Source organism: Chenopodium album, chromosome 16 (genome assembly GCF_948465745.1).
Source record: "Chenopodium album chromosome 16, dcCheAlbu1.1, whole genome shotgun sequence".
Classification (NCBI taxonomy): Eukaryota; Viridiplantae; Streptophyta; class Magnoliopsida; order Caryophyllales; family Amaranthaceae; genus Chenopodium; species Chenopodium album.
The window spans coordinates 9,215,467-9,242,853 of NC_137849.1; the positions used below are offsets into that span (position 1 = coordinate 9,215,467).

At 33.7% G+C, this 27,387-nt stretch overlaps 2 protein-coding genes across 2 annotated transcripts; both read left to right on the plus strand.

The window, feature by feature from the left end:
* Positions 1-3,570: 3,570 nt before the first annotated feature.
* On the plus strand, positions 3,571-12,226 carry LOC145584857 (SPX domain-containing protein 4-like). The gene is made up of 3 exons (XM_081641642.1): positions 3,571-4,096; positions 11,076-11,238; positions 11,449-12,226. Exons 1-3 carry the CDS (start codon positions 3,731-3,733, stop codon positions 11,940-11,942), a joined length of 1,023 nt encoding a protein of 340 aa, XP_081497768.1. The 5' UTR covers positions 3,571-3,730; the 3' UTR covers positions 11,943-12,226.
* A 1,309-nt stretch (positions 12,227-13,535) lies between these two features.
* LOC145584858 (proteasome subunit alpha type-3) lies at positions 13,536-20,593 on the plus strand. Its single transcript, XM_081641643.1, has 9 exons — positions 13,536-13,756; positions 13,887-13,970; positions 15,829-15,902; positions 16,517-16,603; positions 16,701-16,785; positions 16,907-16,953; positions 17,286-17,351; positions 18,835-18,925; positions 20,232-20,593. The coding sequence occupies exons 1-9, from the start codon at positions 13,613-13,615 to the stop codon at positions 20,301-20,303; spliced, it is 750 nt and encodes a 249-aa protein (XP_081497769.1). The 5' UTR covers positions 13,536-13,612; the 3' UTR covers positions 20,304-20,593.
* The last annotated feature ends 6,794 nt before the right edge of the window (positions 20,594-27,387 follow it).

Here is a 27,387-nt window from a genome sequence, read left to right on the forward strand (position 1 = left end):
GAGGATATGGTGGTGGCCGGGGTTGGCTGTGGTGGGTGGTTTTTTTATAATTTTTTTTAAATTTTTTGATAGTTAAATGTATAATTATTTTTGAATTAAAAAAATATTAAAAAAAACAGGGAATAAAATTATGTCACTTGGCAATTTTAGCCTTAATGACTAACGGAGTTAATGTCCGTTACTCATTTAGGCATTTAGTGACATTTTTGTTAAATTCAGGGGTATATGGTGAATTTGAAAAGTTTAATGGGTATTTGGTGAATAAAAAAATAACTCAGGGGTATTTGGTGAAAAATCCGTTTTTTTAAATTATTAAGGGCCCATTTTTTATTTTAGAACATGGCCCCCAAAATCAGTGAGACGACCTTGGTGAGTAGTTGATAGGAATTTTAATTGTCGGTTAGGGTTAATTTTTTGTTTTACCAAATTGTCGTCATAGTTTGAGGTTTTTTCTTATTTACCAATCTAATCAATTGATCGATTAGAGTTGGGGCCTGTTCTGTTCAGCTTAATTGCAGTTAAGTTCTGTTCAGCTCCAATCAGTTTAGTTTAGTTTAATTCAATTCCTAATTTCCTTCTCTCATAAACAATTTCATTTCAATTTTATTCAGTTCATCCCCATCAGTTCAGCTCAATTGTTTTTAGTAAATTGGAACATGCCCTCAGTGAGTAATCTTAATACTACTTCCATTTATTATTATCTGCTACTTTGGGGCCGGTATTATTTGTGAGATATAAAATATTCCAAAGTTGCACATATTCTCTCCGTGTTTTAATAAGTGTTACAGTTTGACCAGTACATAGTTTTAGGTAATTTAATTGACTTAAATAAAATAAGAGGTAAGTGGAGTAGTTGGAGTATTGAAAAATTGTACTGCCTCCGTTAAATGTTATGTGCAACTTTGGGGTATTATTTGTGAGATATAAAATAATCTAAAGTTGTACATAACATTTAACAGAGGCAGTAAAAGAAAGATAGTGGGGTTAATAGTTTATTAAAAAGTAATGAATGTGTGAGGAAAGATATAATAAAAAAATAAATAAAAAAAAAAGTAGTAAAGGGTTTAGGTGGAGTTAGTCTTAAGTACTCCTGGAGTCCATAAGCATAGTACTCCTCGGATACCATACTACCATGCTATACATGTTATTATGTTAAAACCTTGAGTTATTTTAAATTGAATCTTATATTACTTTGCTAAACTATAATGTTATTTGCTTAAACATTGTGTTATTTATTATATTAGACTTTTGTTTTTTTGTTAAAATACTGAATTGTGTTATTTTGGTTTAAATCATATGATGATCTTTCTAAGCATGAGGTTATTTTGCTTAAACTTGGTGTCATTTTTATTTAATATAAATTATTTTATTATATTAATTAAACATTGTATTGTTTTGCCGAAAACCTTAAAATTATTTTATAGGAAGTAGCTAAATAACAATAGAGAATAAAATCGAAAGAGATGAATATAGCCCGGTGAACATAACATATAATATTATGTAATAAAAAGTTTTCAATCAAATAACATAGAGTTATATTATACTGAATAGCATAATGCACTAGGGTGAGCAAAATTTAGGATACCCTGACCTGGAACTGGAACTTGCTTGGAACCGCAGGTTTTAGAACCGGATCGATTCCGGGTAATAAAATTGGGAACCTGTTGCAACATGTTTCGGTTCCGGGTAATAAAATTTTGGACCCGAAACCTGTAGGGTACCCTGTCAGTATAGGTTCCCTATAGGATACATGAAACCGGAACCTATCATTTAAACCCAAGTATAAAAGCCCTATATCAAAATTGTATAAAAGCCGTCACCTACCTTTCTCCCTCCTCTTATTCATTTTTCATTTTACTCTTAAAGGTTTAATTAATGGTATTAATATAAGTATTTGTAATTTTGTATTAAATATTTTAGACAATTAAGTAACTATTAAGCTTACTTTGAAAGGCAGGGTACCTTGTTTCGGAACCCGAACCTGCAGGTTCCGATTTCGGTTCCTAATTTTTAGGAAATTGTTGAACAGGTTCCGGTTTTGGGTCCTATTTTTAGGAACCTGTTGCAAATGTATCCGGTTCCGGGTCCTGAGATTTTTACAGGGTATCCTGATACGCTCACCCCTATAATGCACTAAATAAAGTAACATTCTTCCATAATATGATATACATACAATGATAAAATTGATGTAATAACATTATTGTATAGTAAAATAACATGAAATACAACATTGAATAACATAATACACATTTTGAAATAACATGAAATAGTAAAAACTTTGTATTTCATGAGTACAAAAGAATGCCCATACAGAATAACATATAATTAATTTAAAAATAACATATATACCAATTGAAATAATAAGAAGTTTATATCGAAATAACATGAAATGTACACAACTAGGAGTACCTTGTGCATGATACTCCAGGAGTGCAAAAGAAATTGCCGTTTTAGGTGAGGACCATGAGAAGAGAGAGATATAATATTTAAATGTAGTTTTTTGACAAAAAAGAAAGTGTAACACTTATTAAAACACGACCGAATTTGAGAAGTGTAACACTTATTAAAACTAGGGCTAAAAGTGAGCCGATACGTTTGTGAACAACTCGCGAACAAGATCGGTCAAAACTCGATCAAAGCTTGTTTATTAAGTATTGAATGAGTCCGAACAAAAAGTTTAGGTTCATTAAGTAAACGAGCCCAACTCGAACACCTTTGTGCTCGACTTGTTAATGTTCACAAACACTCGTTCATAGCTCGTTAATAGCTCGTTCATATGAACATTCATATGCCCGTTTATGACTCGCTCAAGCTCGAAGCAATTAATTTTACTGTTTTAAATATTCTTAAAAAAGTACAATTTTAATATGGAACCAAATTAATTATAATCAATAACTACCATATATAATCAATTAGCTATGTTAATAATATCATATATAAAATTAAAATATACGAAGTATTAGTTTTAAGAAAGTGAATAGTATATTTGCTTAATTTTTCACTAATAAATGATAATATCAATTACTCAATTGCTACCTATCTAATTATTATGATGAATATCATCAAAACAATTTTTCTGATTAGATTATACTTATAATTTTGCAAAGTTGATTAATATTAGCTTGATTGAGCTCGTTCACGTTTGAGCTTGTTCACATCAGAGCTTGTTCAAGCTCGAACTCGAATCACAAACGAACGAGCTCAAACCGAGCTCGAACAAGGCAAAACCTTAATGAACAAAGCTCGAACACAAAATTATGAAGCTCGTTCAAGCTCGAGCATGTTCAAACACTTGAAAACTTTATCGAGCTTAACTTGAACAAGTAAAAACTCAACTCGACTCGGCTCGGATCGTTTGCAGCCCTAATTAAAACATAAAAGGAGTAGTATTTAACGGATGTAGTATTCAAAGTGTAACCATTATTTCGAAATAGAAAAAAATAAGCAAAAAAAAAACAAAAAAAAAAAAAAAAAAAAAATCATTGACCTACACTACAATACAAGACTTCAACCCAAATATTCGCTTACCTCACTTTTTTACATCTCATGCATATCTTAAATTCAATTAATAATCCAAATTTCAGATTCCAGATTCTCTCACTCCCTCACTTTGCACTTTCTAATTTCTATCCCCTCTTTATTTCCTTTCAATTTCTCAAAAAAAAGTTTTCTTGTAAAAAATTCTAAAATACTGTTCTTTTTTTTTTTCCCTGAAAATTGGTTTTTGAGCATGAAATTTGGGAAAGAATTTCGAACCCATTTAGAAGAAACTCTACCAGAATGGAGAGACAAGTTCTTGTGCTACAAACCCTTGAAAAAGCTGCTTAAACGATTCCCATATACAATTTCTTCTGTTAATAATAATACTAATAATTCTAATTATAATAGCAATAATAATAGTATTAATACTCAAAATCGTCAACTGGGTGTTGGAAATTATGAAGGTGGTGGGTCCAGTGGCAGTCGCAGTACAACTGAGAGATCCATGACATTGGAGGAGTTTCAAGATTGGTTTGTTAGACTTCTCAATGATGAACTTGATAAGTTGAATGATTTTTATGTTGAGAAAGAAGAAGATTTTGTCATCCGTTTTCAGGTTTGTAATTTCATTTATTTTCGGTTTTTTTGGGTTAATTTTGATTGATTGTTATTTATGAATATTTATATTCATTAGATTTTTTGTGGGGTTGTTGAATTTTGACTGATTTGAATGTTGTTAGTAAGAAGTTTAGTGTTTTGTTGAGGTTATTGAAGTTTGATTTATTGATTGTTAGTGGGGGCATGCTTAGATTAGGTATTAGATAATTAAGTTGATGGATGCATTAGTGGAGTATGGAAGTGGGTACTGAATCTTTTGAACGATTCGTTGTCGAAGGCGAGATTGATTTGTAAATTACTGAATTGGTGAAGATTGTTTATGGTGGATGAGAACTTTCAATTGTAGTTTAGTATAATAAAGAGAGAATTTATCATAAAGTGACAGTATTTTGGGAATTCGATGATTTAATAGCATTATTAATGGAAAGTGCTCAAGACTTTTGGTATTAATTAGAATTGATCAGCCTAACTAGGTGATTCCTTGTGGATTGGTGTGTATGACATACATTGTCATTGAGGATTCTGAACGTGGGTAAATTGGTGGACCTTATCTTGAATCTGTCCAATTGATGGAGAATGAAAAGAACAGCTTAATAGAGAATCAAGTGCCCATAGTATCAACCCATATCCGAGAGTCTAAGTAACATAGATCACCCATTACTAGCATAAACCATTAGCTCATAGAATCAATTGAGTTGCATGAAAGGTTTAAATTTGTAGCTGTTAAACCTTAATCTTTAAAACACACACACGAGTTCAAAGATAAAGTTTTATGCGTATGAGATGAATGCATAAAGAGTGACATTAAGTCATTAAGCATATAAACCATCATAGATTACTAATTTGTAAGGATTGTCCTTGGTAGAATCTGTAAGTGATCAGCATGAGTTAAATCACATTTACTCTTTAAATGGTAACTTCTGGAAATCCGAAGTACTCAAATTGTTAAGCTAATTAAACTGGCACTATATTACCTTTAATAAGAAATTCAAATAAAATTTAGCAAATGGAAAATACAACAGAACTGCAACTTATAATGTTGAGAGTTAGACATGAAAGTTAGGTGAAAAAAAATAGGAAATCAAGTAAGAAGGTAAAAATTGCACAGCCAATCAGGAGTTTAGAGTAGGTATAATTAAATCGGTTGTAGTGTACAAGTCATTTAAGCTGCAGGTACTGTGTCATGTTCCATTACCACTGATTTTCTCAGCTTGGATTTTATGTGTAGACATCTCGTCCTATATTTTATTTCTTTTTCAAGTGAGACTTCACATGAACTATTACTTATAAAGCCTTATTCCACAATTGTTGGTTTCACGGCATCATAAATGCCATGCCTTTTGGTATGCTTCTCGATTCTATTAGAGAGATTTGTGCATTTTTTTTTGTAAGTTTCATGAGCTGAGTGTTTGTTGATTGCCAAGCTATTGTTTCCCCGTGAGGTTCAATAATTGCATTTTTTACCATCCTAGTGTTTGACGGGTGGAGTTGAAATGTATTGAAGCGGGTTTGATCATAGGCAAACACCTGCTTATCTCATCCATCTCCGTTCACCCCCTTTTAATTTACTAACGTGTTTTGAGGAACCTCTCCCACATCTTGTCTTCATTTGTTGTCATTCCTACTTGTTGCATATCTTTCTTCTTATTGCGTGTATTGCTTGCTGTAAATATCATACCCCTTTTTTTTTTTTTTTTTTTTTGTTTTTTTTCCCTGCTTGCCACTTCCTCTTAAATGGTTGAGGTTTTTTTTTTTTTTTTTTTTTTTTTTTTTTTTTTTTTTTTTTCTTAGTTTTACTCATAGTTTTTGACCCTTTTGGCAAGTATTATTTGTCATGTACCAAGTGTTTTTTTTTTTTGAAAGAATGTACCAAATGTTTTAAGTGGTATTATCTTAATTTTTTTTATCTTTAAGAAATTAAGAAGCTAAAATTCCAATACTGACCCACTCACTTGCGCCACCCATCCTCACTTTTAGCTTTGAGTTGGCGTGCCATTTCTTTTTTTTTTTTTTTTAATTTTTATAAATTTTGTAATACTCTGAATGGCTTAGTGGTCTTTAAAGCTCATAATCTTGATTTAGTGTATGTCTCTAGAATATATAAAAACTGGAGAATAACAAAATGATATTGATGAAAGCATCTTATGTTTTCATGTGAAGCAAGGAAACTCTTTTATAGACAAGCCTGTCTATACAGATATGGACCCATTTGTTGTCTTTTAAATTTGCATATTATTATGAATAATGCTGAAGGTTGAAAGTGTTGAGACTGCCTTTGTATTACTTATTTATTTATTTATCTTTTTTCATACTTCACTATTCTACAAGGCCTTTGTACTTCAGTAGCTCAATCATCATTCACTTGGATAGAATGACTAAATGATTTTGCAAACTCGGTGAACATCTTTGAGGAAAGGGAAATTAATTATATGAGTTTAGGAAATGAGAATAATATGTGACCATTTAAGTCTTTAAGGGCCAAACCAAAAAATTAAACAAGTTGAAACATTAGCAAGGATTGAAGATTTTGAGGTTTCAGAAGGGAGGGAAGTGATAGCTACATATTTGTAGGCTGAACAAGAAACATAAGTTTTTTTTGTGGAAACAAGTGTGTACTCATTGGCAGATTATTCACAACTTTCATGCATAGTATATGTATATATTACCGATGATATATTGTGAAATAAAATTCTTACACATATCTAGCAATGTAAAAGGCTCAAGGCACCTAGGAAGCACGGAAACTACTGCTGAAACCCCACCGTTTTGTAATGGACTCGAGCTTGCTGGACTCTCACACACACAATTAACACAAAAAACAGAGAGAAAAGATCGAATCTTTGATTGAAAATATTGAAAACAGGGATTTGTACAAGCTAGCAACTTTAGGATGCCAATTTCCATTAGTGACTTTAGGTCACGCTCTCAAAATAATGTCTTGAGGTCACAACTCTCCCAAGGGTTCACTCCCAAAATTCTGCCTGCCTCTTCCTTTCTTATAATAAAATTAAAGACTATTAACCTCAATATACTAGACTACCCATAGTGCCCTTCCATAGGTTAATTTATTACACATTTCCATGTTAATGAGGCCAAAGATGGCTAGGACTTAAGGTTTTCCCATTCTAGTTATCAAAACCCAAGTTATTGTCTTCCTACATTTGTTTAAAGGTTCTATAAGATGATATGGATTGGTGTGCACAATATGTCCTCCATTTCTTAACCTTTGAATCACTTTGACTTTTATACTTTTCACACATTCTACTTTGATTGACTATATATGGTGATTTATACTCAAAGAAAGACATAGTCATGTGGGATTTTTATTTTTTATTTTTTATATTCAGTTTGTATTTTCAAACTATCTACTCTTAGTAATTTCTACTTATAAAAAAGATTAAAGTTATTTGTGGTTGAAATCATGCATTGAAAACACATGAAAATGGATGTCTTGCAAGTACAAACACTAACTAATAAGTAAAGATGTTGGTTACTGATTTCAGTTGTGAGCCTTATTGAAATAGGGTCACCTCTACTAATAAAATTTCATGATCCATATTGGGGTACTCAGTAGGTGTAGGCACCCCATGCACCTCTGTATACACAGATGTGGATAACTTTATTTTCTTACCTGCCTCCTCCTTAGTAAGTTGGAAGCTCCAATATTTTGATGTAGTCGTAAATTGAGCAAAATCAGATTTCTTCTTTTTAATGGATGGCTCTTGTAATGCAAGCAATTTTTGTAACAATCTTCTATTGGGAACCTTTAAAGCAACGATGAGTGACTGTGTATGACCATGTAACCTTTGCTTTTATCTTTGTGGGTGAGAGGGATTATTTGGGTTTGTAATATAGTCACACCTTTAAGTGAGAATTGCATTTTATTTATCCCTGGATACGTAGTTTATCATCACAATTTCACGAGAGAAACATTTTATCAAGTGAAATCTTTGAACATATGACCTCCTTAAACCCGGTCTCTCTAGAGGTCATGGTAGGTTGTTGATTTGGTTTGTGTTGGACTTTTATACATCTGGAATTCCCTTGAATACACTTACACACATAGACACACACTGGCGGACTTGTAATGGCTGTTGTATTTGATGCCTCTTTGACTTGTAAGGTGCACACATTGGCAACTAAGATACAAGCTTTCAAATTAAAAAAGAAAAGAAATGGCACCATTTCTGCTAACCTAAAGAGTATTACAACACAGAGTTACATGTTACTATGTAAAGTGCCTAGAATCAATTAGTACCAGAAACTCTTAAACTTTGTATTAATAGATGAATCTTGTAGTAAGACGTGCTTTATAATAACGTTGAGTAAATTACTTTGGTAGTATTCATAGGGTATTTAGCAATACCCTTGTAGATTTCCAGTGCATGACACTTGGGTCATTGGGTGTGCAGGATGGTCCGAATTATGACTGAGGTTATGCTTTTTGAAATATTTAGTCCTTTGTATTGATTAATGGACTTTGCATGATACATGTAAGTACGTAACACATCCTGAGTGTACCAGGATTAAATGCATCTTTGTCATCCTCCTCTTCCTACCTTTAGCGTGAGTTGGCTGCTTGCTTGTTGACTTACATGCTGCCTACCCATATAGTTGTTATGTTTTCCCAGGTGCCTTAAGTTTAATTTTATGAATAAGTGCATCTTTACCATTTCCCCTGTCATTCCTTTATTCTGAATAGGTTGATGTCTTAATTACTTGTTGTCTGCATGTAGTCAGTTGAAATAGCTGTGATTTATGCTTCATATCCTATGTATATGTATTAAACAGTTTCATATTCGAATTGTTAGAAGTTTCGTGATGTTTTTTTTGGGGGTGGAAGGGGCATTTGTTAGACTCATTTCCAAAGTCCTAAGTCCTTAAAACCTAATATAAAAGGCCCACCAACCACAAGCAGTTTAGAAGTAACAGAAAAAAAAAGCATGAAATTAAAATTTCCCATAGAAAGATTTCAAAATCAACAGGGGAGCTATAAAACTCACGAAATATGGATATCATGGACAAGAAAAGAACAGTTACCCCAGCAGCAGATTTTAGCCGCTGAGTTTATCCAACGGACCCCTTAAAACCAATGAAAGCTATAGAAGGAAAGAGGCTCTTTAGAAAAAGGGCATCAACAAACGCAGACTTGCATTCAATAGCTTTTAGTCTTTCTTTAGTCCTCACGTAGCCTCTAGGTTTAGTGGCCTAGATTATATAAAATTAGTACGAGTAGTAGTTTTTCAAAATGTTTTGGAAACTCTTTCAGAAGTCCGAAGCATTCTCACTAAGTTTGTTTTGGAGGTAACTCCTTTATTTGTTTGCAATTGTCTAGAATGATTATCAATGTGCTCTTTTTTGCATCCAGTTGTTGCATCTTGCATGTGCTCTTACTTAATTGATTTTGTAGTACTTAATTCATAGAAATTATTCATGAGCGAGGTCTTAAGCCATAAAAGACTAGCAACCTCAGCCCAACACTCAAGACCCTTAGGCCTAAAGGATAGGTTGCCACATGTTTGTTTGCATTTTGGCATTAATAATAGTCAAAGTAGAGCATGTGAAAGTGTAAAAGTGAAAATGTAGCTAGTATCAAGAAACGGAAGAAGTATATCAAGAAAGCATTTGATCTATTTGCACTTTCTTTTGAAGGGGCCTGGATTTTGTGATGGAGGAGGGAGTTGCATTGTTACCTAATCATTAAAATTTCTAATACTGAAAACTTGGATACTAATCTGCATTTTCCATAAGCAAAGGGATCATGCACCAAGTTATAAGTTTGCCCATCACTGTCTTAAAACTTTTTATTTCACCAATTTGCCTTCATCATACAAATTGTATCTTTTTGTCTTACTAGTTATCAACAAAGCAGCCAGACAAATCTTAAAAATTGCTTCTTTGTTAGAAATCTTAATAGCCTTGGTTGAAACTGCAGATATGTGGTGTTGAGGATCCCTAATAAGTGCAGAATGTGGTGAGTTTAGCAGCTTTGATTTAAAGATGGTTACCTGAATGCATTTGCACTTCACAGGCTAGAAGATTTTGCAAGTGCTTCAGGTAAACTAGATGATACTTTGAATTGTAAACATGACATATAGTTATCCTAGTCTGATAAAATAATAATTATATATAACCAGGTAATCTGCTGTCTGCTTGATTATTTATCTTTGATCGTCACGATAACAAATATTTTGGCTGTTATTGTATACGAGGCATAATGTGGTTTTTTGCTTTAGTTGTTAGGAGCTGGTAGAAGTCTACTTCGAGTTACTTGAGTGCTAAGGTTATCTTGTATGATTTTGAGTCTCAGAATTATTTCACTTCTTTTTGCTGTTTTTGTAAAAAATCTCTTTATCTTGTTGTTTCATGCCTATACCATATCTGTTACCAAAGTGCCTTTCACAAGACTCCTATATATACAGGGTATTGGGGGATCTAAGATCCACTGCCTTGCCATTGCACTAATAGCTGTGTCCATTTATTTATTTATTTATTTTTTTTTTTAAAGCCATGCCCATGATGCTGCTTAAGCCAAAACGAATTGTAGAAGTGATTGTCAAAGGTTATATAAAATCGAGAAGATGCACAGTGATTATAATACCTTTTGCTTTCAAGTTTTTACTTGCATAATTTTCAGAATTCTTTCACTGCTTTTTGTTGGAGTATTTATAATATAATCGCTTCATCTGTTACCAAAGTGCCTCTCACAAGGGTCCTATTTATACGTAGTATGGGAAATTTAAGATACACAGCCTTGCCATTGCTTAAAACCTGTGTCCATTGAATTTTTTTACAAGTATTTTTAAACCCATAACCATGTAGTTTGCTTTTGCCAAAAAGAATTGTAGAAGTGATTGTCAAAGGCGATACAAAATCGAGAAGATGCACAGTGATGATTTTACCTTCTGCTTTCAAGTTTTTACTTGCATAATTATCAGATATCTATTGTATGTAACATGTGCTTAATATTGCTACAGGAATTAAAAGAAAGAATTTTAAGGGTAAGGGAGAACAGAAGGGATGAAATTCCAGCATCAGAAAGTGAATTCAGTGAAGAAATGATGGATATTCGCAAGGAGTTTGTTACTATACATGGAGAAATGGTGCTTTTGAAAAACTATAGCTCCCTCAACTTTGCAGGTACAGTGGTTACATCTTTTGCTTTACCTATGGTTACTTATTTTGATTCATAAGGCGGTGTCACTCATGATAGGGAGATGCTGCTTCCTGAAAGTATACCTCCCTAAATTTTACAGGTATAGTCAGTTTGTGTTTCAGTCATGCTGAAAATTATCATGCAAAAAATTTATAACTAACTCCAAAGTGCAACCTGTGAATTAATATTGACAGGACTAGTTAAGATATTGAAAAAGTATGACAAAAGAACAGGAGGATTGCTGCGTCTTCCTTTCACACAACTTGCAGCACATCAACCCTTCTTCACTACCGAACCTCTTACTAGATTAGTTCGAGAATGTGAGGCTAATCTTGAGCTTCTTTTCCCTTTAGAGGAGGAAGTCACTGAATCTACTTCTGCTCCTCGGGACCAAAGCCAAGCAGATCCTGCTGTCTCCGATGCAACCAATATGCCTTCTGATGCATCATCATTAGGGGAAGCGAGCCAAGATATATACCGGAGTACACTTTCTGCAATCAAAACCATACGAGGCCTCCGGACAAGTTCAACCTATAATCCGTTGTCCTTTGCAGTGATATTTAGGGACCAAAATGATGAAGGTAGTGGAGCTGTTACTGCTGAGAACTCCCCTTCCAACAGTAGCCATGGGCCACCATCAGAGAATGAGGAAACTGTTGAACAAGATGATGCTGGTTTGACTCCATGAATGTTGGAAAGCCTGCAGCTTTTTGCTAACAACTTAGTGTAAATCCCCAGCAGATGGAGCCTCTGTACCATTGAACACAACACAGACTTAACATTCGGGCAAAACCCTAAATGTCAAACAGTAACAGCTTTTGTTTTGTGTATTTCTTAATAGGGCCATGCTCATAATTACAAGTTAGCAAACTATAGTGATAAAACAATGAAACTGCTTCCAAATATTAGTAGTTGCTATGTTATGACTTTGTTAGTCGGATATCAATGTAGTTTTAATTTATGTTCTGCTGATTTTATTTTTTTCCTCTGCCAATTTAGTTTACTGTCACAGAAGCCCCTCTTGATAACATTACTATACTAGTATACTGACAGTTGTGCAAGTTTGAGTTTGTTGCAGAGTTGAGTTTATTGCTTGAACTGGTAAACATTTTATTCAATTATTACAGGAATAATGGTACTGCAGCAAGTTTGTTATATGGGTTTGATTTCAGTTTTTTTTTTTTTTTTTCTTCTTTGTAAACACATTTTAGGGGATAAGATATGTGATTCCTCCCAATAGTGACTTGTAAGGAATTCGGTGTGCATTGTGTATTTACTTTAACTATACATAATGAACAAGATACATATGAGAGCACACTTGAAACCAAGACTTTGGAAACAAAGAAGACATCATATAGAAACCACTATAACATGAAACTTCTCTCTTTTATCTTGCTTAATCACAAGTTATCATCAAACGCACTAAATACAATTTCTTTCTTTAAAACTTTGATCTAACCTTACTTCAATTGAACAATCATCTATGTATAAGTGTAGTTAATAAAACTACAACCTAGAGTCAACATGCAATAATTTTTTGGGATTATCAACTCCATTCCAATTAGAAGATAAGAATAAGCTCATATCACTTGCTACTTGACTAATATAGTATCGTAGATCACAATGAAGACATTATATGCTTCATCGCTTTATGTATGGTACTCCCTCTATTCTTTTATTACATGCTCGTTTTTCATTTTTCACAGGAATTAAGGAGAATGGAGGGAGTATGTTATTTGCAAATTTGATGTACCACCATGCCATTTAGGGATGATCATTTTGTTTGATTCAAGTAAGGACTCTTTCATTTTTGTTGGGGGGGAGGGGGTGTTATATTTTCATTTGACTTAATCTCAAATCATTTACTATCTAACTACAAATCGAATAAATTTTGGTCAGGTATAATATGTCAAAACCAAACAAAATTGACCAATTTTCAATTACTCGACTAAAAAGAATTGCACCAAACCCTAGATCAACTCGCAATAAACATGTTGATCGTGAAATTGGAATTGAATAAACTCGAATCAAACGCATAATCAATCTTAAGTAGATTAACTAAAAACTTAATCTAAACAACCCGATTGCCACATCTTAATATTACAATGTAGTCCAAAATAAGAATAACAACTCGCAAGGGGAGTCCGTGTAGCGCACCAATTTGTGTCTCTGCCCTTTTGCTCTTTACATTGAAAACGAAACACAGATCTCTATCTTGCTCTCTACGAAATCACCTGCTTTTTCTACATTTTCTAAGAACGCCTTTTATAACTTTGTAGCACAAAGCAGCAGAAACACACTCACACAAACACAACCAAACCAAAGCAAACCAATTTAGAGGAGAGAGAAAAAGCAAAAATGAGCAGCATCGGAACAGGCTACGACCTCTCGGTCACTACTTTCTCACCCGATGGTCGAGTTTTCCAGATCGAGTACGCTGCTAAGGCTGTCGATAACAGTGGTACTGTTGTTGGCATCAAATGCAAGGATGGAATTGTTTTGGTAATTTTATTTTTAAGGTTTTAGTCGAGATTAATTATTGTTTTTAGGGTTTTTATTGGTTGATATTTTGATTTTGAATTTGAATTTGGTTTTGATTTTGATTTGGATTTGTGAATAATGTTGAATTTAGGGTGTTGAGAAGCTTATACAATCGAAGATGATGTTACCGGGTTCGAATCGACGAATTCACTCAGTTCATCGTCACTCTGGAATGGTTATTTTCTATCCCTTTTTGTACTGCGTTTGAACTTAAATTAGGAATTGGAATGGAATCTGTTAATGTGGTGGATTAATTGCAATTCAACTCTTTTTGCCTTGTTATTTCCAGCTAGTTTATTAAGTTTGAGAGTTTGAAACCATTAAGTTTGTTTTTGATTACTTAGTTGAGGAGTACGATTTCTATCGTGTTGAGTTGTTACCGGGCTCGTTTCATTGGCTGGTTTAGTTTTGTATCTCGTGTTCGTTTCGTTTCGTGGCAGTGGGAAGGGTCATTTTGGTAGTAAGGTGATGTGGCGATATTGATAGTTTTGGTACAATAGAGTAGTTTAGGTGGCTAGGGTGGTGATAATGAGTTACAGAGTTGAGGAAATGAGTTATGGAGTGGAGGGTATATGATACCCATGGGAGGGGTAGAGTTTTAGTAAGGAGGACCGAGATTTATGGTAGTTTGGAATGAGAAGGAAAATAGTGAAGTATGTACCTAAGGAGGAAGTGGGTTTCCATTCTGTTTTTGCAGACTGCAGAAAAATAATCGTGAAGCGAAATGCTTCCCTAATCTGTAGTTCGATGGCTGTTCAAGTTTCTTTACTTCATTTATCAATTGCTTTAGTTTAGGGGCATCAAAAAATCTTTTAGTGTTATTATTATAAGGAACAAAGAGAATTGTGTTTGGTGGCTGGAGTAGCAGCTGTATACTTGATGCAATTTGGGGAAAGAGACTAGGTAACAATGCCAGTTGATGGCCTAGAAGAGGCAAATTTACATGGGTTTCTAAAAGGCAATATCTTTGGTTGTTTGATATGATAGTCTGAATCCTTAGGAAAGAGTTAGTGAACTTGCTGATGATCAGACCTTGGGAAAATAAGATTGATATGTTAGCCCGTCCCAAAACGTCTTTCTTTCTACTTATATGCTAAACTAACCAATTTATATTCTGCATAAAATGAAATTCAATTTAAAGGTTTGATATAGTGGTGCTGTACTTGTGGGGTTTGTACAAAATATTTAGCAATAGTTGTGATTTATAGTGATGGGATTAAAGATTCCTCTCACTCTCCTCTTACTAGACTGTACATCTCACCAATTTCACTTGTTCTCAATTGATTTCTTTGTATTCTTTGTGATTTTGGCCTTGTGGTTGGTCCATAGCTAACTAGTTTACTGATAGTATTATGGGTTTTAATTTTTAGGGTTATTAGAGATTATCTATGTGTAGTTCAGGTAACTTGACAACATCAAAATTCACTGTTGGATCCATACTTTTACATTGGCCATTTTTTGTTGTTGTGGTGATTTATTCAGAGTGGGTGGGTAAAAGGGGGGATAGAGGGAGGAGTATAGCAGGATGCACAAAGGGTATGATGATCTTGCAGATGAAATGAAGTTTACAATCTGATGAGCTTTTAGTTACGGGGAAAGGATTTTGAAGATTTTAATTCTTTTAATGTTGGTTGTTTTTTTTTTTTTCCCCCAAATTGATGGCTGAGATTTAAGTGTGTTGAATAAAAGGTAGATTAAACCAGAAGTTGGGGGCACACAATTCCTAGCATTTGAGGTGTTTTTTTAGTTCTATAATTTGCTTTCATTTGTTGACTTTGTTCATGGCCTGATATCTCTTTCAAGGATTACTTTCAATTCTTTGGTTCTATAGCAACGTTTCTTTTTTTTTTTTTTTTTGCTATATGACTGTGTGGGTTAACACTTAACAAACTATGTGAACTAATCTAATTCTTAGCACCTTTATCCATTTTCATTATGTGAATGTGTCTATTTGTTATTGTTTTCTCTTCCAGTTGTGTGTATTTGCACTTTCTCACCCTTCCAAACTTGCCATTTCTTTGTTTGTAAAACAGGCAGTTGCTGGATTAGCAGCAGATGGAAGACAAATAGTTGCTCGTGCTAAGTCAGAAGCTACAAATTATGAGAGGTTGGTAATGATATGTGCTTATGCCTATGTCTTTTGAGATCATATACTCATTTGGCCTAGTAATTTTTCACTGTCTTTTGGTAGTTTGTAAGCTGTAGTTTGGCTTTAGTAATTTATCTTGTGAAATTAAAAAAAGGCAGCCTCGTATCTTAGCCATTGATATTTGGTAACCCGAAAAAAGTAACTGAGTAATTTTAATTAGTGGCCTTGTATTACAGTTTGTTATACAGTGTCAAGCATTAATGATGGATTAACTGTTTATTTAAATTAATTTGAGGTAACTATGACTATGTATGTTTATGCTAGCAAAATTGTATTAACCTCAAAAGTTGGTCACCACCACTATGTGGCACATGATATTTTGCTCCTCAAATTATAATTTAAATTTATTTTACTTTATTATTATTCCCCTCCAATTCTATTCTCTTTTTCCTTTTGTAGTCACCTTCCCCTACTTACACCACTAGCTCCCCCCTCCCTGACCTTTACCTAGCCACCACTGCTCCCCTCTCCCTAGCACCACCACCATTCCACAATAACCCCCACTTGCGTAACATATTTATCATTTGCTTGCTACTTCATGAAAGCTAACTCTGGAAAATACTCTTCTGTAGTACCTATGGTGAAGCTGTCCCAGTGAAGGAACTTGCTGACCGCGTTGCTAGCTATGTGCATTTATGCACACTCTATTGGTGGCTCAGGTTCTGTAGAATATGCCATATATTAAATTACTACTAGTATGAATTTTTTGCCCTACATATGTTTAAGTCTCACTATCTTTGATGATGTGTGGTGCAGACCTTTTGGATGTGGAGTCATTCTTGGAGGTTATGACAGAGATGGACCACAATTATATATGGTTGAGCCTTCTGGAATTTCATATGTAAGTTAACAGGTTTATGCTTCCACTTTCTTTGCATCTATAGAGTTAAATTTTACTCTTTTATTTTGTAATTGCTCTGCTATCTTTATGCTTAAACTGATCTTACTATATTTTGACACAGAGATATTTTGGCGCTGCTATTGGAAAGGGGAAACAAGCTGCTAAAACGTAAGCTGGACCTTCATGCTCTAGATTTTCCTAATAAGGGCCTCCTATTGAATACTGTGACTAGTTTTTTTCTCTACCCCTTCCCTCCACCCCACCCTAAATGCATTACTTATTGTCAAATTGCAGAAAATGTGGTTGTTTGATTTGGGTTGCGTTTGAGTGGAGATAATGATTAATGCCTTTTTTCTGAATAATTTTTGTATGCAATAAGTAACTAAGTATTCATCCTATGTAATTATATAATCCATAATCTGTTATTCTTTCATGCATCTTCAGTAGTCTTACTTTGTTATTATATTAAAATTGAGATCTTTTAATTGATTACATCTCAGGGAAATCGAGAAGTTGAAGCTCTCTGAAATGACCTGTAGAGAAGGGATCATTGAAGTAGCCAAGATGTATGTGCTTTTTTCTTATGGAGCAAATTCCTTATGGTTCTATATTAACCTTATTAATTTTTTGCCTTCTTTTATAATGAAGATATTGTTTTGAAAAATACTACACTAGTCAGTTTTTGGCAGTTAGAGAGCTATTTTTCCGTGCATATGCACTATTGCTGATGGAGTTGGTGTCTCATGCATCTTTTAGTCTTTTGGGGTCTTGATGCTATCCTTTCTTCTCGTTGCTCCATATTAAGTGTTCGGTTTTGACTTTTGTACTATTTACATTCGCCACTGACTTTGACCAATGTTTGTGTATTATACATAAGATTAAACAGCCATGTGGGTGTTTGTTAGATTTGTCTCAATGTATAGTTTCCCTATAACAATTTTTTATAATTTATTGATAATTTCAGATATTGGTCAAAGTTTTGCATTGGCATATGTGTGAGTCAAATAAGGGCACTTTAAAAAAAAAAAAAAAAAAAAAAAAAGAACAGAGGGAGTATAGTATTGATTTGATTGCTCTCCTCTTTCCAAATGTAATTGTTCTCATGTCCCTTTGTAGGCGAACATTGATGGAGAATTTTTTTCATAAGTTACAACCACTGATTTAAAAAGACGATCTTTTAAAAGTAATCATAATGATATCTCTTATATCATTTATGTTAAATCATATATCATTTTAACAATTTAATTCAATCTACTCAATTGACAATTATGGCTTGTTATTTAATTAGTAAATTAGCGAAAGTATATGGCTTTTGCACATTAAAGTTGGTTTATGGAAGCTGTGTGATGCCCTCTTTTTGCTGATACACCTAAAGCCTTAATAGATAACTAATATTGACTTATTTTACCATTGGAGAAATCTAGAGCTCATGATCAATTTGGTCTTTTCTATGAGCCTTACCTGGCCATTTTGGATGCTTTATATCTTGGCTGTTCTAAATGGCATTATGCAGATTTGTTTAGCATATCAAAGTTTTAGGATATGGAAATGATGTAGTACTTTTCCAAAGAGTAGGAAACGGAAATAAATGTTTTATTTTATTTTATTTTATTTTATTTTTGGTTCATTTTTAAATGAGAAAGAAATTGGTTTATTATTTCAAATCTGAGAAATTAAGATGTTAAAGTAAATGAGTTTTAATTCGAAAATGTCCCTACCTTCAACTGGTCTTACCACGTTTTAAATGTTTAGCCCCTACTTTTGCATTGTTTTCCGCCTATCATGATTGATCATTTATACCACAACTTTTTTTCTTGATTGATAAATCCCACTTTGATACTGGGTAGCTTTGTATCTTTTTTACTTTTGATAAGTAGCTCATCATAGAAGATGGGAACTGTTGACAGGGAACCTTATAAAGGGTCACTTGGAATAATTTGTATATATTTTTCTGCTATCTCATCCGCGTGTTTAAAATGAAGTTTGTTAAAGTATTATGATTGCCTGCTGGGATCATGATTACATTCTCACACTTGTTTGCAAATTCAGCATATACAAGGTTCACGATGAAGCAAAAGACAAAGCTTTTGAATTGGAGATGAGTTGGATTTGTGATGAGTCAAAACGCGAGCATCAAAAGGTAATCTCTTGTACTGTCCTTAAATGGCATTGCACCTTATCATGTAGAGCCATGGAATTAGACTTGAATATAGGTTATTTTCTTGAAGCTTAAGATTTTGTGTAATTCAATACAAATAAATTTATAAGCCCACCAAATGTCCTTGTTTTTATATGAAATTCGTCATTTTATGTGAAATCTATCAAAGAAAAGTATGTTGACAAACCACCTATTTGTCAACACCTTTTGGATATTTTATTAGCCAAATGATTATATACTGCTAAAAGTACATGGTTCAGTTTTTGTGCTTTGATTTACTGTTCTAAAGTTCTTTATGGTCAAGATGGAAAAAAGCTTTTATTGACTGAAAGGAAAGAAAGAACCGAAAAGGAATCATCAAAGGGAGAGAATGGAAAGGAATTAGATTAAGGGTTTATGTTGTTTCAGAGATATGGGAACTGGGAATGATTATCTATGATTAATATTTGCTTTTTCAAAATGTGATAAGGGGAAATAAGCTTGATTTTCATCACCCCCAAGCATCAGTCTTCCTTCATCACAACTTTCATAGTTTTATCCTCTACTTATTCCTTACCATTATAATCCTCCCACATGTGCTGCCATTAATGCCAAATATCATGGATGTTCTGGTTTTCATGGTTGGCTGCTCTTGATTAATTATTATGGTGTTTGGCGGTCTGGTTCTTGTACTGAGATTTGTGGAGTCCTTACAGTGAGCGTTGGTATGGTACTGGGTTGGGTGTTGGATGGTGTGTCAATTACTCAGAATTTTGCGAGGGTGTAAAATTTCATGTTGGGTGTTGGTGTATCAAGTACTCAGAATTTTGCACTGGTGGAGGTGAGCTTAGTAATTGTTGTTTAGTAGCTCCTGTGGTGAGGGTAGAAAATAGAACTGATGGTGAAGTTGTATGGCTGATAGTTTCAACTCTGACGGTGGGGCTAGAATTGGTTGTTATGGTAGTGTCGTAGTGGTGGGTGTATTGATTTTTGAGGGATTCTGGAAAACTTGGGGGAGAGGGGTCAATAAAATCAGGATATTAGGTTTTGAGGCATTTGTTCATGCCAAAAGTGGTGGTAGGGGCTTGCAGAAATTTCAAATCATTCAGAAGGGAAACAACTCAAACAAGGATGTTCATTCACTCGTTTTTTTATTTTTGTTGTAAACCTGTAGCACGTCTGTTTTATGGTTTCGTGGATCAGCAGTAGATTACTTTGTTGTTGTATATCCAAGATGTTCATTGTTAATTGTCTTCTGTATATGGAGTAATATTTGCTCATCTATCATTCTTTTCCTGTTGGATTTCAGGTTCCTGAAAATCTTCTACAAGAAGCCAAATCTGCCGCAACTGCTGCACTGGAAGAGATGGATGCTGACTGATATGCTTATGTGGGGTTTATTATTATTACAGAGTCATGTATTCAAGTGAACATTTCTGGAGTTTGGGATTGGCAGTAATTTGTATTCACTTCTCGACAGCTGCCGATGTGGCTGGCCCTTTATTCCAAACTTTTGAGCTTTTAGAAATGTGTTTTTAGTTGAACTGCCGAATTGTTCACCCCCTTGGGTAAGTTTAGTTTTTAGTGGTGATAAAATTCTTAATGAGAGGAGGTTGAACCCAATTGCTTTGTACTCATCTATTTACAAATAGCATTAGATGTTGATGTTGATGTTGAGTGTTAATGATGTGAGTCGATGCAGTGCGACATAGTGAAGGCACCACATAATGTTGAAACTCATTGTAGCCCATTTGTGAGTGTCCCATATTGAAAAAAGAGGATTTATAGTTCCACTTTATAAGACAGAGTAGTTAATCCTACTATTGTCAATTGGTTTTAGAGTGGAATCTCTTTGGTGTTGTTTATGGACCAATCAAACTCTCCTTATTCGCGTTGCCCATAAAAGTGAAATTTCAGAAAATTGTAAGTTGGAACTAGTCATGATTCATGAATGACTCCTATCAAATTGGATTGGGGATATTGGGTTCGAGGAGGCTAAGTTATACTCCCTCTATTTTTAAATACTTGCTTAAAAGAAGTTGGAGAAAGTAATAAAATGTGGAAAAAGTGGGGTAGGCGGAAAATTAAAAAATTGTAAAAGCAAAAGTAAGTTGAGAGAATTGGAGAAGAGAGAATATGAAATTAATAAAATATTATTTATGTTGAGACCACTAGTTGAGAGAAATGAATTAAATATTGTAAAATCTTTATAAATAAGGAAATAGAGCAAGTACTTAAATGGTCAGAAATAGAAGGTAGAGCAAGTATTTAAAAATGTAGGGAATATACTTGATGTGATAATTCTTTCAAATAGTACATGAAGAGGTCTCTTTGGCAAAGTCCTCGTATTTTGCCATAATATTTGATACGGAGCTAGTATGATTAACGCCTCGTTTGGTTGGTGTAGAAATTAAGTTCCCTGAGAATTTCTAATATAGGGAATATTTCTCATATGTAATTCCTAGGATTTAGATGAATTTGTTAGGTTATCATGTGAGAATTTATAAATCATAGGAATTGTGAATGATTAAGTATGGGGTGAGTGAATATATTCCTATGTTTTGTAGAAAATGAAAACTCACACGAATTGTAATTTCTCCATTTTTACTCTATAATGCCACCGAACAATATGGTCAAAACAAAATCATTGAAGATTTCATTGCCTATGGAAATCAAGTGCAACCAAACAATACCTAAAAAGATTGGAAGATGCGGAAAATTTCTAGTTTACCAATTGAAATGCTGCTGCAATAATTTAGATAGGGTTAAGGGTTTTTTTTTTTTTTTATCTTTCCTTGTTGGAAAGAGTATTTCAAACAGTGGTGGAGCCAGGATTTCTATTATGGGGAGACAAATTTCGGAGGTTAATGTTTGACAAAAATCTCAAGAAAAAAATTGATCACATAAATTGTTTAATTTTTATTTGAAGTCACATATGCCAATTATTTCTATATGACAAAAGAAGAGTGAAACAAGAAATAGGGGAAAAAAAGCTGTAAAACAGTAGAGTTAGGATTCAAAACTAAGACCAAGTATCAAACATATTCATCCTTGTAATATCTTTTTAAGTGTATTTTGTTTATACCTTTTTATTGCATCTTCTTAAATTACCAAAAAAAAAAAAGAAAAAAGAAAAAAAAAAGTCAGATTTGCATAATAATTATGAAGCATAAAAGTCAGATTTGGTATGCTTCGGGATGCAGTTTTGAAAAGAGAACATTGGGTAAGGTTATGGATTTTGGGATAGGAAAAGTGTTGGGCTATTGAAATGGGTAAAATGGCTTTATGAAATGATAGAAAATGGAAATGGCTTGGAAATCTAAGCAAGTTCAAGTGCTCATTTCTTCCAATACTTTACTTAGACCAAATGGCGGTGAAAGATTAAACTCATCATCGAGTTTCAATCGTGAAAACATTATTTGGTGTCTACATCTACGTAGGCACATTTTGAGCAACGCCTACACTTATAATTTACTTGCTTGCCATAGCTTCTTGTTTTATCTGTTCCTAGTTTATTATATATATAACACACCTAGAGTTTACTGACCTGAAAACACAAGCTTCAACGAAACTATTAAATGATGTTTGCTTATCATCATCAAAACCATATAGGGTTAACTGGACATGATATAAATCATTTTTAACGACATTATAATTTGGTGATTGGAGATGGTGAAATCCACCGAAGTGTTTATCATATTCAAATGAAAATGAGTTTTCATTGTGTGCTTTAATTAGCATATTCATCCAGTCGATATTACGCACGAAATTCCAACCTTAATAACCTTATAAGCTAAAAATACTAAGGAAAAAGCTTTAGAAGAAACCGCAACTTCCTCAACCGCAGATCTACCAAATGTCCTCAGTTGTCTCTCAGAATGGAAGAAAAGGAAGGTTGAAAAAGCGGCAAAGTCACTGGAAGAGGACTTGGCAGAGATCGGAGTATTTCCTGAGGGGGAAGAAGATCAAAAGGCTCTGGAAAAACATGTTGAAAGGTATGTCGTAGGTTATAGAATTGATTTTGCATGGTGTAGAAATGCTAAGTTTTTAGAATTTCTAGATCTGATTAAGTTTCAAGGGGTGGGAATTCATGTTTTCTGTTAAAGCGAAAAATTACTTATACCAGTTGGCCATGTATGAGTTCTGTAAAGAGTGTGTTTGATAATGATGTGGGCACTAGTAAAGTAAATAGAGTAGATGTGGAATTTAATGTTAGGAGACTTGGAACTTTGTTACAAGTTCCTTGTGAGGGTTTGATACCTATATGAAGGGGGTAGTAACTGTGAAGGTGGAAGGTCATGCTAAAATAAAAGTAATCTCATATTTCGGAGGAAAGAGGGGTGTGAGCGTTATGAATCACAATGACTTGTCTCCACTGCACCAATTGTTGATTAATCTTGTGAAAAAATCTTTAGTTCTAAGAACTCAAAAGAAGAATGAATAGTGCTATCTGGATATGGCCTTAAATTTTTGCATTATGTCAAAAAGAATTAAAATCAATTTTCCTGCTTTGATGATGCAAACCTAGAACACTTTGTAGAAAAGGAGATAAAGGTTGGATATGGTGCTATTCTTGCTTCGGTGTTTGAAGATATAGCTAGGTTGGATATGGCAGATCTTGAGAAGATTCTCAAGATGCTTGAAGAATAATGATCAGCTTTCAAGTTCTGCAATCTATCCCCTAGCCTATATTAATCCCCTGCCCTGGTTTTATGGAACAATGTTATGTTTATTTTGGTACTTTGGAACTTATTTTGGTCTTTAATATTTTCGAACTAGATATTTTAATAACTCTGGGTGGTTGGTTTTTGCTATGTTTATATTTTTTGGAACTTTGTCTATATATGAATGCATTGCTGGTTAAGAAAATATGGGTTAATTTCTATGAAAGTGATGGATTAAGAGAACTAGCTAGCGCTGCTTCCAGTTTCCCACACTCGATGAATTGTTTATGGAATTTTGATTAGATGAATAAAACTTTGAAAAGTCAGCTTTTTGATAATGCCAAAAGGGGGAAAAGCAGGAGCAAACTTGGAGGTGAAATTGTTCTAGTTCCAGCTAAGTAAGTAACAAAGGTTTCTCTTCTCTAAATTCTTTATGTGCTTTTTGTTTTGTTCACTTTCTTTTCGTATTTTAGTTTGAATGTTTGTATGTTTCTTAGCTATGCTATGTTTAATTTTGTTTTCTTTTGAAAAAATTAAAAAATTAAAAAAAAAAACAAATATAAACCTTATGTTTTACTTTGTTATCCTCAAAAGTTTTGCTCAGTTTGTCATCATCAAAAAGGGGAAAATTGTTGACTCTTAAGAGATTTGATGATGATGTTAATGATTGAGCAAACTTTTATCTAATAAGAGTTTTCTAGTGTTTTGATGTTTGCAAAATGAGTAAACTCTGAGAGTTAAAGTGAGGTCTAGAATAGTGGAACTTAAGAAGACTAAGGATGATAAGTAAAGACAGAAGAAGAGTTCCCGAAAGAAGTTCTCTGAACTAAGCTGGATGGAACTACAAGGTGTTCCTTAACAGGAGCATATCAAGAGCTTCCTAACAGAAGCATGACAACAAGTTCCAATAGGACTTGGTCAGCAAGTTCTGGTGTAATGCTGGAGAAGAATGACAGCAGGTTGTCATGACCTGGACAGCAGTTCCAATTGGAACGTGACCTCAACAATCAAGAACCAATGCAGAGCTCGAGATATCAACCAAAAGATGAACTTCATAATTTAGGTTGTATTAAAGATAAGTTTGTTATTTAGGATTAATGTAAATATATAATTGGTTGATACGCATGGGACTTATTAGTAATCAGATAAAGCTAGGCAAGCTAATTAAATCATAAAAGAGTATCATGAATTTATGAAAAAGAATCTAATTGATTTTATCTTTTAAAATCTATTTTACTTGGTTTTATCTTTTTCATCTAGAACTTTATCTTTTATAAAAACGAATTTGACTAAGAAAAGGTTTTCTTAAAAACGAAATTGAGTTTACTTGATTTCTGTTTTAATATGATAAGATTGAAATTCTGATATATATTTAACTTATCATTTTATCAAAACCCTACTTTGCTAGTTGACGTCTTATGTAGCTTGCATTATAAGTTTTAATATTTTGTATGAAAGTATCATCTCATTCATCGTATATATAGATAAATTTATTAATACTAAAACATAATTTTTATTTTTAAAAAATTAAAATCCTAATATCTAAAGATAATTGTTAGTTTTTTAAGAAATTTTGCGAAGAAGTACCATATAAATGATGAGTTTTGAGAACTACTATCATTTAAAACTTTTTTTTTTTGAAAAAACTACCACAAAAACATAAAAAGTTTGAGTAGCACTACTTTATCAAGTTTATTTGGTAATTGACATCATAGTGTAGTATGTACTCCCTCCGTCCCTAAATTACATTCCTCCTTTCTATTTTGGGTATTCCAAAATTACATTCCACCTTTCTATTTTTAGTAAGTTTTTTTTTTCTAAATATCCCAAATACACTCTCTTTTTCAGTTGTACTTTTAATGTATAATTAATGTATTTACATTCCACTTTTAATGTTTGGTTGACTAATGTACTTTTTCAGCCTTTAATTTTTCAGAATCCTTGTGCCAAATTACAATGAATATGATTGGTTAAAAATTTTCAATTAGGAGCATGTGATTGGTCCTTTTTTTTTTGCAAAGGATTGATGACATGTCATGAGTAATCACTAATCTATCTTTATTTTACTTAAAAACATTATTTAATGTTTTGTACTTCCCATTGCATTATCTAATTATTGTTATTTGTCTTATTCTTTCCTCCTTAATTCCCGTGTAAATTTCCAAATAAGAATGTAATTTAGGGACGGAGGGAGTACTCATTATTGTTTATGAGTTAATGAATGAAATTAGTTAGTTTGGCAAACTAAGACAATTTGATCTAAAAACATATTTGATAAACATATATAGATAGCACTCATTAAAGTATTTGATTAACAATCACAAGATGATACATCAACAAGTACAACGTATGTTACAATGATGGATGGGCTGCTTACATGTAAGCAGAATTATTCAAACCAAAGCATAGATAAAGGATATAAAATAGAAACGATAAATACCATATTAAGCGAGAAGAAGAGGAATATTTTGGTTGGTGTTGGCAGCAGAGATATCACATTTGGGGGGTTCCTTAGGGAACAAAGAGTAAGGAAAGCATGGACTATCACCTTCGTTTGAAGTAAACTTTAAACAAGTTAAGTTGTACTGTTCGTCGAAAACACGTATGGCACCGGTTATGGTCATGAGCGGACCAAATGGGACAACAATCCCAGGGAGAACTTCAACATAGAGTCGGACAGTGACTCCCTTAACGTCGCTGAGTTTTCCAGTAGATATGGTGGCCGAAATCGTTGGTTGGCACTTGAGTATATTTTTTACAGGGCCTAAAGCCTTAGTCACGGTACAAGCACCCTTCAAGTTAATCGTTAAACTGAGGGAGTCTTTGGGTAAACTATGGCAGCTGTAGCTCTGCACATCATTCGGGAAAAGCGAGAGTGGTAATTCATACTGGTTCAAGATCTCAGAGATTGAAGCAAAGCCCGGGCAGAGGGCATGCGCGAAGGACAGTGTTTGAGTTAGAGTAAGTGCGAGGAGGGCCAAGGAGAGAGTGGCTGTTTTTGGCGACATTTTGGCTATTGGATGACTATGTTTATGCTGTATTGGATCAATGTTGTGGTGCTGGAGCATGCATTTCATGCTACTCTATTTATAGGTTCAAAGGTAAACGAGTATGTACGCTGTTGCAGGTATGTGTTTTCCTTGTGTGTATGTAGTCACCTGTTCATCATGAGTTATGGGATCAAACCCCACTAGAAGCAATTTTGGGTGGCGATTCCCTTACCCTTCCCTCCCCCCACCCCCCCCCCCCCCCCTCAAAATGCCTAACCCATTAACTTGGGCCGGGAGGACTTGTGAGAGCTTGAGAGGTCCTAGCCCAATAGGGCCCTTTTCCTTACTACCAAAAAAAAAAATAAAAAAATGCAGTCACTTGTTCGTACGTGTTATGTAAAGAAAAAATTATTTGGGAATCGGGAGTTGGCACTAAATGATATACTTCATAGCCGGTGAATTAAATTTTTATTTTTCGATTTACATGCCAAAAAATGTCTCGTAAAGGTTTCGGGGGTCATTTTGATTCTTAAGGATCCGAATTGAGCTCGAAACAAGCAAAAAAATAACATAAATGACTCAATTTGGCTTAAAAAATAAAGGCACACAAATCGAGATATTTTATAACACACTAAATGATTCATTTATGCTATTTTTTTGCTTGTTTCGAGCTCAATTTAGGTCATTTAAAGATCAAAATGACCCCGAAACCTTTATAGGACATTTTTCGGCACGCAAATCGAAAAATAAAAATTTAATTCACCGACTCCGGTGAGAATGGTGGCCGGAAAACTCACTATAGGTGTGATTT

Bases quoted from the DNA above. Each gene is read 5' to 3' on its own strand.
- LOC145584857 (XM_081641642.1), top strand. From the start codon at position 3,731: ATGAAATTTGGGAAAGAATTTCGAACCCATTTAGAAGAAACTCTACCA. The intron at 4,097-11,075 runs GTTTGTAATTTC...ATATTGCTACAG, and splicing joins ATTTTGTCATCCGTTTTCAG to GAATTAAAAGAAAGAATTTT. The intron at 11,239-11,448 runs GTACAGTGGTTA...TAATATTGACAG, and splicing joins TAGCTCCCTCAACTTTGCAG to GACTAGTTAAGATATTGAAA.
- LOC145584858 (XM_081641643.1), top strand. From the start codon at position 13,613: ATGAGCAGCATCGGAACAGGCTACGACCTCTCGGTCACTACTTTCTCA. The intron at 13,971-15,828 runs GTTATTTTCTAT...TTTGTAAAACAG, and splicing joins TTCATCGTCACTCTGGAATG to GCAGTTGCTGGATTAGCAGC. The intron at 18,926-20,231 runs GTAATCTCTTGT...GTTGGATTTCAG, and splicing joins CAAAACGCGAGCATCAAAAG to GTTCCTGAAAATCTTCTACA.